General features: G+C 38.8%; 1 protein-coding gene across 1 annotated transcript in view; it reads right to left on the bottom strand.

Annotated features, from left to right (window-relative positions):
- Positions 1–565: 565 nt before the first annotated feature.
- Positions 566–12,277, bottom strand: part of PRMT10 (protein arginine methyltransferase 10) — a 98,608-nt gene continuing 86,896 nt past the window's right edge. The window contains exons 4-7 of the mRNA XM_089396369.1: positions 2,627–2,816; positions 1,461–1,646; positions 1,238–1,321; positions 566–1,125 (exon numbers count right to left, since the gene is read on the bottom strand). Of these exons, the coding sequence (XP_089252495.1) occupies positions 949–1,125; positions 1,238–1,321; positions 1,461–1,646; positions 2,627–2,816 (637 nt within the window). The 3' untranslated portion in view covers positions 566–948. The remainder of the gene's footprint in view (positions 1,126–1,237; positions 1,322–1,460; positions 1,647–2,626; positions 2,817–12,277) is intronic.

Here is a 12,277-nt window from a genome sequence, read left to right as displayed (position 1 = left end):
TCAATAATAGTATCCCACAAAATGCATGTGATTAATAGTATTGCATTTCAGGAAAAAAATTCACATCCTTATTTTTCATGTTGCAGTAAAGGCACTCTGCATCAGAGGCACAAGATAACAAGGTTTTTCAGTGTAGTTTCTATCAAAGTCCCACGATATTTTGACCATCTTATATAGAAAACATCCCACATTACAATGATGCTAACATTTTTTTCTACTCCGATTTCACTTGAGCTCAGTAAGGCAGATATCCACAATCTATTTCAGCTTTTGACAGCTTCAGTTAATACTGAATCCTTCAGGACTGCGTTGTGATTATGCGCAAAATGCATGTATACGAAACCTCTTCAACGGGAGGGGAAATACGGAACCAAAGTTAGGGTAGCCAAAATAAATTTAACCCATAAAGCATAACTCATGTTTAATGGAATTGGTATTTGTTAGATACAAACTAGCTAGAGCTAAGAGAATGTTTTGATGTAAGACAAACTTAGTAGTTCAGAACACAAATAACAATACTTCTTTCACCAGATTTAAAAAAAAAAAAAAGAACCGAAACACCGTAGGGTATTAACTGAACAAAGATTAATACCTGCCATATTAAATAATATACAAAGATTAAGAGAATCATATGCCCCTTGTTGAAAAATGGATAGGGAAATAAAAACACAATTTGTCAAAATTGCAACACGATATTTACGCATTCCTTGTGAAAAATAATTTCAGACTGTAAGACTTCCAGTCTGACAATAACAATTTTAACAGAACGGGCTAGCTGAAACTGGTCAATTTTCTCAATATACTGAAGAGCCTACAGTGGAGATATATGTGAGCTCTTATAATTTTCTAGTAATTCAGAGCTGATAGATTAGTATATCCAATCTATCTAAGCAGGATTTTTACCATCTTTGCAAATGTATCAGTGCCTCCAGATAAGAATGCCTCCAGCTACTCTATGCAGAAAAATTTTGTGACAGGATCAGTGGCCTCTCCGGATGATAGCTTTGATTTATAAATAAACTGGACATCCATCAAACGATGGTTCTCCTTGGAGCGAGTCATGGAAAAAGTCCCTTCCAGGACATCGTCTCTCATTACTCGCATAGGAGGATGCAACAGAAACACCTATGTTGAGAGAGAAACAGAAAAGTTTTATCGAACCGCATCATTAAAGTAAAGCAGCAAATATCAAAAGCACAAATTACATGTTGAAAAGCGCAACGAAATTTTTCCAAACCTGCTGACCCCAGTGCGTTGAATTGTCTATACTAGGAGCTGTTGTCAATTCAACCTCATGGTTAGCTGGGCTAGAAGGACTTCCCTGGGAAGGCCAAAAACACAAATTTTGGTTGTATGAAATCCAGTCAACTCTGTAAAACAAATAAACTAAAATTTAGCAGCATTATGGACAAAAAGGAAAGGATTCTTATATTTTATAGAAACAAGGTCAGCTTGCTCACTCGAAAATGGACATCAAACCATCCAGCAAATCCACTGAATCTCCCCTGTTCAATTATAATGGGAGTTGTAAAGTTTGAATGTACACTAGCAATTTCATCCAGAGTGGCTGTGAGGCAATCCATTTCTTTGACGATAAAAGGAGTGCCAATTACTTGATGTGGATGAAGATTGTTCCAAAGAGATGTCTGCACAGAATGTTTTACTCTCCCTTAAATCCAAGATACACTTCAAGATCTTTAAGCCAAATCAAAAGTATACATAAAAGATACTAAAAGGATATATAAAAAGATACTAAAATACCCACTACAGAAAAAGGTACTAAACATCCATGAGTCCAGACAATGTCTAGGAAAGCAAAGCAAGTAGAAACAAAATACAACACTCTAAAATGAACAGAAGCCCCTCATCAAATGAAGTTTCAAAATACAAAACAATTTAGTGCTGTGAAAGAATCCTAGTTATACTTGTCAAAATTGGTTTAAAGTATTTATCAGAGAACTTTTCAATAAATATCCAGTGGTCTTACACTTCCTTAATCTTTGCCCTAAAATGCTCCAATGCACAAGCCAAGGCCCTTTCAAGGAAATCATTTAGACAAAAATGTGTAAAGAGTGCCTACCTTTTAAGGACTACATCCAAACTTCAAAGCAAACTTCAAATGTGAATCATTCACAAAGAATATACTCCAGAGTCCAATCCATGAGATATCTCAGGATGTGCCAATCCTGTGGCAGTACCAATGTTGAGATCAAGGAGGGAGGCTCTATATATTAATAAAGACAGGACAGATTATCATCAACATAAACTGTGTCCCAGACAACAGGTACTGGTACAATGGGTGCTATATTAGCAGCAAGTAATCAAGCACGGTAACATGCAAGAATTAAGACACTTCTGACCTTTCTAATTCAGATAGTCTGCAGCTTTACTTCTGCAGGTTTTTAACAGGTCTTGGATTTCTGAGAAACAGATTATAATATAGATTAGGCAGAACTTGTGGACTCGAACACTTCTCAAGAGAAACATACCCAAAGGTAAGAAATTTTCTTTGAATCCAAAGAAAAGAAAGTTTTCTAGAGAATTCATTATAATTGATTTGATTTGTCTATTTTTTGCATTCTTTCCCTATGCTTGACATGAAAAGAAAAATATGTCATTTACTCACCTGTAGATAATACTTCTTTTGTTCTCCAGAGTAAGGTTCTGTTAGGACGCTCATATCAACACCATAAAAGTCATTGGTATCCTCAATGAAGTTATTCCAGTCAGCCATAGCATTTTCATAGTCTAGCAATTTTTGCTCCCCCTGACCAGACCTGATTGGCGCTAGCCACATTCGTGCATGACTGGGATACCTGCAGCATGCAAACGTTTTATGCTACTAGACTTGAAAAACATTCTCATTTTCTCAAAATTGTCCTCCCAAGGGCAGAGTATCTCAGTGAACAAGCAAATAAACAATTTAAAAAGTGGCCCCTTTTGCAACCCATAGAAATTACTTCAGAGTAAAGTGACAGCAACATAGAAGATAGATATCAAGAATGAAAATGTTTATGCAATAATCAAGGTGGCTACTTTATATGGGTTGCAAGAAACTGAAGAATATAAAAGATACAGATGAAGACAAGCTCCAAGAAAAGTAGCATTTCAACAAATAGATAGTAACAAGAAAGAAAGCATAAACCCTTTTGAAATGGTAGAACACCGCACCAAGCAAATTAGGATGAAGAACAGGAAATCAGTACTCTGGGGCAAACCACCTGCAGCTTATTGTAGGATCAGACAAACTACAGAGTTAAACCAATCATCGGTTCAGATCATGTAAACCCTGCTAATTGATATCAGCAGCGTCAATTTGTTAAATATAGAACAACTAATCCTCGAGCATACTCAACCTCAAAATTACGTATGTCAAGGCAAATAGCTACTCAAAATATTTTTGAGCAATTGCACAGGAGCACCAAGGGCTTCCTAAGCTGGACTTTTCACTTAGAAATCCCCCAAGATTGGCATTGTGAAGAGTCTCATGCAATGTATCCAACTTACAACTGAGGACAAATAATTGAAATCAACCACATGCCAAGATATGCATTCAGTCTACTGTTGAAAGAATTATCTGTTGCAATGTTTTTACTCAGATGGCACTAGCAAAAACTCGCACAAGATCACAGGTAGAGGAGCTCTGATGCTACAGGGAACAGGTTGCAGCAATCCAGAAAGAGGGCAAATGGGGCAGTTATCCATGATCTTAAAGCAGTGATCCAGGATTCTCCTCCTCTAAGGTGGTCCTGTCCTTGCCACCTTGGCCATCCAAAATGACAGCACGGCTAACATAGGGGTGAATCATTCACCATTTCCATACACTGTTGAAGTTGAAACATAGCTTTCTGGAACTCTTCAGGGACATTTCTTGATGTGATTGGTACAAAGGACATCCTCGTTCTCACAAAGAGCCATGCAAGCTCAACACAGACACTACCAACCGTTGGAGTCTATCACTAGTCTCTGGCCTACAAATAGGGGATATGCCAATCTAATACTGTTTGAGAACTGCAGGGTTTTCATGCCTCATCCATGACTCCCTCCAAGGTGGGGTTTCTATGATCACATCAGATAAGCATGTCAAGTACATTCGAGTCCGTGTTCGTTACTACAACCCCTTAACTCAAGATGTCTACATTGTGGTCTGCTACTTTCCTCCAACAACCTCACAGTTTGCACCCCACCAGGACCCCTTTGCCATTATGTACATAGATATCTCCCACTATTCCGCTTTGGGCAAGGTTATCCTTTTAAGAGATTTCAGCGCCTGTACCATATTCCTACGAATTTTGATTCACAATGGGATCTAAGGTGCACTTTGACTCCAAGAGATTGTACTGGACATCATGAATTTACTTAAGTTTCAACAGATGATACAGGGCCTCTCACAGCATAAAAGCAGCACCTCCTACAAAATGGTGTGTCTCGTGATTTTGTGCTCCTGAATGGTCTACCTTCCCTTACTCTGGCAGTTTCACATGTTTTCCTCAGAGGAGCCAACGTAATCAATTACATCTTGACAAACTGAGAGCTCCTTCCAAACATTCTTCACTTTTCACTATCCCCCTCCCCCCAGCTAACAATGACCTCCTCTCTTTCTCTTGGAGTCCCCTGCTCCCTTCCCCCTGAGTTGCCTGTGCAATATTATATGCTTCAACCTACACACCCTGCCTTCATCAGTTGATCCCCTCCCTCCCCCACTTCTTGTCCATCACAATAACATTAGACAAATATGAACTTCTCTCTATGGGCCCTTGGGACGTTTTTCTCAATGCAACCCCCACTCCACTAGACATCCACCTCCACCATCTACCTTGGCTCCTACATAACGAACAGTTAGTTCAACAAAGAATGCAAGTGTTCCCACAATCATCTGTTGGAACAACAAGTTAAGTATGTTCATCACATCATTGGATCGTCTGGAGGTTGTCAATCAACAATCAATAGTCAACTAGGAGAGTCAACTAAGTGGTCAACAAGATGGTCGATTGAGCATTCAACAAGTCAATTGGGTCAACCAGGGCTATGCATAGATGGCCTGATCGATCAATCTATCATTAAAAATATTTGATCTAATGTGTGTTTTGTGTATGTTAAGCTCACTTATGCTTAAGTGCTATAATAGTGTGTTTAGACACCACCTCTTCTTGGTGTTGAAGAATGTAACTAGTGTCAGTCTTCGTAATTATATTTGAGTCATGATGTAATGTATTTGTCAAAAGAAAGAAAGACAGAAAAATATTATAAAAGAAATTGACTTATTAAAGCATGGGTTTCATGCTTGGGTCAATGTTTTTAGGTCAAAGCCTCCATTGTAGGCCATAATGTAATAGACCCTTCTTGGGTTTCATTTGTCAAGAAAGAAATTTATTTTAAATGTAAAATAGGTCAATTAGGCCTCCTCCACCAAGTTGGCCTCAACAAGGGAATTCGACCTCACAGACTCGCTATATATTGGAGCAACTCAACTCATTTGGAGACACACGCTCAACAAGTTCGAACTACAGTAGCTGGAAGCAGCAAACAGTGTAAAATTCAAAGAAGAAAAAAGAAAGGTCTAGCGAAGGAAAAGGAGGTCATTATCTAGCTAAGGAAGTTGAAACTTTTCTATCTTGTCTCACACGTGCAAAGGAACTAAAGCTGCAGGAGGGCTGAAATTGCAGTCTTGAAGCTGGGCCAAAATTCTGATGCAGTAGGGTTGAGAATTTGTCCTTGATGCAGTATCGTTTCAGTCGACCTTTGAAGGTTGGAAGAACAGTTTGAGAGCTGACTTAGTGGAGGAGGAAGGTCTTTGGTTCTAGGGTCTTGGTCTGTCTTAATTTGAATCTACTGAAGAAAGAGTTCTGACTGGGTTTTCCCCTATAAAGGGGTTTTAGCCCTGGCTGGGTGCCTACTTTTGGCGTCCCTGATATTCATGTTTTGGATTTGATGATTGCTTGATGAGAGGAAGATAAAGGAAGAACATAAAGAAGTTCATAAGAACATAATAATATCACAAGCAATTGTCAATATAAGAAAATCTTTCTGCCTTTCCGATTTTCTAACACTTGGAATGTATAGCCCCTTGATCTACTAATTCCCTGGTTAGAGCTATTGGTTTGAGACCTAACATGTTGCCTACAAGTCTTTTGGAGGCTGTCACTTGCACACACTCCTCATGAGTCGGATCTCATTGGTAGATTGACTCAAGCTATTGGTTTGAGACCTAACATGTTGCCTACAAGTCTTTTGGAGGCTGTCACTTGCACACACTCCTCATGAGTCGGATCTCATTGGTAGATTGACTCAAGATTTCAACAGTTCAACTTGAACATTAAATCATCGTTTATTTGTAGATTACGATCATGAGTTCAAAGACAGAATTATGTTTTTTAATGGCCACAACTATGGTATGTCAGCACAATATATGGAAACATTACTAAAGAATATGGTGCTTTTGCAATTTACCAACACTGCAATTACAAATCTGAAGCATGATCATTAAAACTTTGTCATCAACGAGAAGGAGGCCAAGTCTATAGGAGTCATGACAACCTACATCTCCAAAGATATTTGCTTTCATACAAGCAGGATTCACGGTCCTAATCAAGTCTAGAGGAAACTAAAGACTCTATCTGACAAAACTAGGGGAAGTTTGGTTTTGCAGATTGAGGAAGAGTTGATCTCTCTTGATCCTCTCTGTTCTGAGAGAAATGAAGATTACTTCTCTTGTGTGAAGTCTTCAATTGAAATTGGGTGAATAAGGGGAGGATTTGCCAATGAATGATGGTCAGTGTATGCAATCTCAGTGAATCTAAAGACACCCTATGATTTATCTTGTTCAACACTTTGTGTTGGATGGGCTTCCAGAAAAGAAAATGGTAAGGCTTAGTCCTTTGATTCTTTCTATGGTTTGTTAATTAGTACAAGGAAAAAATTGCTTGATGAAGGGAAATTTGAAGTTAAGTAACATGTCCATTTGCTTCAGTGAAAAAGTGATATAACTAAAAAGAAAGAGGTCAAGCAAGCAATCAAGAGAAAGAATGGGATTACATCAACCAAAATATTAACAAGAAGCATGAAAATTAGGCATCGACTAAGAAAGGTAGGAAGAAGAAGACTTATCATTATTATGGAAAATTAGTACTTGCAAAGTAGGCTTGTTGGCAAAAGACTAAATCCTTGAAGATAAAGTCAAGTAGCTTGAAGGAGATCGACCTATAATGTCAGCTTTCAAAAAGAAAGGTGGATAACTATATGTTTGCCATTAGTGCTTCTCAGGCTTTGAATGCTCATACTTTCAAAGCGAATGGTTATTCGACCCTAGTTGTACCCATCACATGATTGAATATGCCTCTCTTTTCTTCATTTGGTCAAACTACAAGAAAAGAAATTTTTGTGGCATATTATTAGGTGCATACTATTTTTGGTTGTGGTAAAATCAGTGTTGTTAAAATCGCGATAAAATCGCGATTTTATCGTAAAATCGCGATTTTTTCATTTAGCCGATTCAAATCGCGATTTTTATACATAAAAATCGCCACTTTTTTTTATAGCGATTTTTTCGAAAAAATCGCGATTTTTTATGTTAAAATCGCCGGGCACGGGGGCAGCGCTCTTTTTATATGGAAAATCGATTTTTCTTTTATTTCATTCAGCAGTCCGCGCGGAGGAGGAGGAGAAGAAGTGAGGGAGAGGGTTGCCGTCGGATTTGGGAGCGAATCCAAGCGATTTTAGGAGGAATCCAAGCCAAGATCACCAATTTGTCCATAAACCAGGTATGTAGATTAATTTTTTTTTGTTTTGGTTCTATAAAAACCTTGTTTTTCATTGTTTTTAAAGAATTTTTGGAAATTTTTCATTGATTTGGGATGGGTTGTTTGTTATGACTATGAGAACCAATTTTTTATTTTTATTTTCTCATTTTCTTTAAACATTGTTTTTTTTTTTTGATTTTTCATTGTTTTTTGGCATTTGGTTGGGTAACTTGGGTTTAGAAATTGGGATTTTGGAAATAATTAGCTTGTAATTTTGCAAATGCTAAATTGTAATTTGTATTTACTATTATCATTTATGTAATCCTAAATTCCTATTTCCTAATCCTTATTTTTCCATAGGTTTGCAAATTCAAAATTCAAAAACAAACATGCCAAGGAAATTGGATCCTTTCTGGGAATATGGTGACCCTAAAACTCCGAATGATAGACAAAACTTGTATTGCAAGTTGTGTGGAAAGGAAATATTCGGGGGGATATACAGGTTGAAGTTCCACCTTGCACAAATCCCTGGACGTGATGTGGGGCCCTGTCTAAAGACAAATGCTGAAATTATCCAAAAAGCCATGAGAGCATTGGGAGAATTAGAGCACACTAGAGACGCCAAAGAAGAACTCAAAAGGCAACTAAAAAGGTCAGCTGAAGGAAGTGGGCCAAGTGGCACAGGTTCTACTGCAGCGTCAGTCAATCCGGTAGCTGCATCATCATATTTTGTTCCTCGAACCACACCTGGTTCACAACCAACTATTGGTTCAATGCTAAAAAGAACTGAAAAAGAAAAAGCTGACAAGTTGATGACAAAATTTCTCCTCTGGAGTGATATTCCTTTCAGCATTATAAGGAATAATCCATTTTTCCAACCTACTGTTGATGCTATTGCCAGTGTTGGCCCGGGGTACAAACTCCCTTCTCTTCATGATTTCAGAGGCCGGCTTCTTCAAGATGAAAAGCGTGACTGCACCCAAAGATTGGAGGATTTTAGGGCATCATGGGCACAAACAGGATGCACTGTTATGTCAGATGGTTGGACTGACCAAAAGGGGAGAACCCTTATAAACTTCTTGGTTAGTTGTCCCTTGGGGACTATGTTTATCAAATCTGTTGATGCAACTCATCAAATCAAAGATGCAAAAACTTTATGTGATTTGCTGGATGTGTTTATTTTGGAGGTGGGTGCAGAAAATGTTGTCCAAGTCATAACGGACAATGCTGCAAATTATGTTGCTGCTGGTAGAATGCTTATGGACAGGCATCCTGCTTTATTTTGGACACCTTGTGCTGCCCATTGTATTGATTTGATGTTAGAGGACATTGGGAAAATTCCCTTTGTCAAAGAGGTTGTTGACTCATCAAAAAGCATCACAAAATTTATTTACAATCACACATCTGTGCTTAGCTTGATGAGAAAATGCACCAACAACAAAGAGTTGGTGCGCCCCGCCATTACACGGTTTGCGACGAGTTTCATATCTCTTCAATCCCTCTTGAATTCTATGTGGGATTTGAAGAGAATGTTTCTTTCAGAGGAGTGGCGTGCTTCGTCAATGAGCCGCAAACCAGAAGGAGAGGCCGTCTGCAGACTAGTTTCATACCAGGAAGACTTCTAGGCGGGAGTGCAGGAGATGTGCGCTGTTACAGAACCTTTGGTAAAGGTTCTTCGGTTGGTTGATGCTGAGAAGCCCGCAATGGGCTATTTGTATGAAGCCATGGACAGGGCCAAAGAAGCCATTCGGTCCTACTATGATGACAAGGGAGATGATGGGTTCCAGAGACAACTCCTTCTATGGAACGTCATTGATGAGCGATGGAACAACACACTCCATCGTCCCATTCATGCTGCTGGCCTTTTCCTGAACCCTGCATTTTCTTATGCATGTGGGTTTAATTTTGATGTTGAGGTCGTGGAAGGATTATTAACCTGTGTCCAGAAGATGGTGAGAACTCCAAAAGAAAAATTGGAGGTCTCTAGACAAATTGAGCAATATAAGTTGTCAGCTGGCACATTTGGCTTTGAGATGGCTGTCATTGATAGGACGGTTAAAATGCCAGGTATTTTTTAGTTTGTAGTATGTACTTTGTAACTTTGTTTCAAATTTCATTGTTTCTTCAAATTCCATTTTTTTCTTATGTTTATTTAAAATTTTATTTGTAATTTTGTTGTAGACGCATGGTGGAAGATGTATGGTGGCAGAGTACCCCTTTTGCAAAATCTTGCCGTACGCATCCTCAGCCAAACATGCAGCTCCTCGGGATGTGAGCGCAATTGGAGTGTATTTGAAAAAATACACAACAAGAAGCGCAATAGGTTAACACTTAAACATTTAAAATATTGCAAATTTCCAAATAAATTTTTGAATTCATTAAAGTTTTAAACAATATTTTTTTTATAATATTAATTATTAATTATTAATTTATTATTTCATGAACTTTGTACAGGTTGGAGTCCCATAGACTTAATGACATGGTCTATGTCTACTACAATCTTCGATTGTGGGTGAAACAACTAGAGAAGACACCTGATACGGAAGCCATCTCATTGGATGGGATTGACACCACTGCTGAATGGAGGGTTGAGACCGAGAGGCCTCTCATGGATCCCACTGAGGATTGGTTAGTGCAGGATGAGGGGGAGGAGGAGGGGGAGGAGGAGGAGGAGGAGCAGGAGCAGGAGCAGGAGCAGGAGGAGGAGGAGTTGGAGGAGCAGGAGGAGGAGGTGACACCGCCTACCCGGGCTACCCGGGCTACCACTACCAGAGGACGTGGTCTCCTTCCACCTCGGCCTCCTGTAGCTGCTACTACTAGTTCTTCAGCTTCTAGAGCACGTCAGACTCCACTGCCATTTCCACCACCACAGGCACCAGCTTCTACATCTAGAGGGAAAGAGAAAGTTGTGCCATTTTCTCGCAAGAGGGGCAGAGGAAATCAATAGGATTAGACTTTCATTTTATTGTATATGACATTATGACATGATGAGATACATTATCATATTTTTTGTTGATATTTTGAGGCTGAGTTGGACTTGGGACTCAGGACTTACTATTCAGGACATGATTCAATGTTATGTGTGATTTTAGCGCTAGAAATGATATTAAACATCTTATATATTAGTTTTTTTATCATATTTATGTGTCAATGTATTTATTTTATGTTGTAGATGGTTTAGATATTAAAAAAATTGAAAAAAATTGAAAAAAAATGAATATTTTTGTGCCAAACGATTTTTTCCCGCTTTTTTCCGATTTTTTCCCGATTTTAACGATTTTTTCCGCTTTTTTCCCGGCGCCGATTAAATCCCGATCGCGATGTGTGCAACACTGGGTAAAATCAATGTTTTAAAACTCCGACTCCGACTCCGACTCGGCCGAGGATCGACTTCGACTCGGCCGAGGGTCGACTCCGACTCGGCCGAGGGTAGACTCCGACTCGATATTGACTCGGCCGGCTCGATTTCAATGACTCGGTCATTGTAAAAAATACATTAAATATTTATTTTTTATAAAAACACATAATTTTAAAGATTTTCATTCATGTTTCCAAACACACAGCATTAGAATATAAATAGAAGACAACATATGATCAAAGTAGGCTCATGAATATATCCATTATATCAAAATGGCACCCAGTGCACTGTCCAATACATACACGATGATGATATAGAGATCAAAACAAAAACACATAACCAAGGAGGTTATAAATGGCCTCTACAACAAAAGTCTGTGACCAGTACTACTGGCTACTGCTAGAGTTGCCAACATCATCTGGCTCAGTGTTACTTGGGAGCGGGAGCGAAACTGGGGAGCGAGAGCGAAAACGGGAGCGGGAGTGACATTTTCAGAAGCTCCTGGTTTGGGAGCAAATCCCAGAGGAGTTCGATAACCAATGTCACTAACATCAAGGTACATAGAGGGATTGGTGCTCTTGATTAAATACGAGTTCCATACCTTAATACATGACAAAATTCAATGGAAACATTGCAATCCTCCAATCCTGAAGTCCTGAAAAACTGATAAGTTTGCTAGATTTTGAATGAAATCTAAAATTCTACTTTCTCCATATGAAATCCAATGAGACCGGAACCACTCTCAAACATCCTAAGTCATTTCATGGTAATGTTAAAAATTTAAGTAAAAGGATGAAAATGAAGATTAAGGAGAATGTCACTTTTACTTTAAGAATTTAACATTACCATGAAATTTGAATAGCATATCAATACTAGGAGAGGGGAATGGACCCTAAATAGCGTTTAACTAATTTAGAAAACACCTTGGAGTCCAAACCAATCAGCAAACACTTCAAAATTGCATTAAAAAAATGACAAATCGTTGTTTTGATGGGGTTACGGGCCGCAGGTTATGACTCGGCCGAGTCAATACGGAAACGGCTGAGTTGGCCAAGTCATGGCTGACTCGGCCTCCCGAACCGTTTCCTTCACCGAGTCACAATTCTAGGCATTGAAACGGATCAACTCGGTCGTTTCCGTTCCGAATCCGCCGAATTTTAAAACTATGGGTAAAATTGAA

This window comes from Pinus tabuliformis, chromosome 1_2 (assembly GCF_031772625.1).
Source record: "Pinus tabuliformis cultivar Carrire ecotype Pingquan chromosome 1_2, CPIR1, whole genome shotgun sequence".
In the NCBI taxonomy this organism is placed as follows: Eukaryota; Viridiplantae; Streptophyta; class Pinopsida; order Pinales; family Pinaceae; genus Pinus; species Pinus tabuliformis.
Note: the sequence above shows the minus strand (reverse complement) of the source record. Positions and strands in the feature narration are given on the sequence as shown.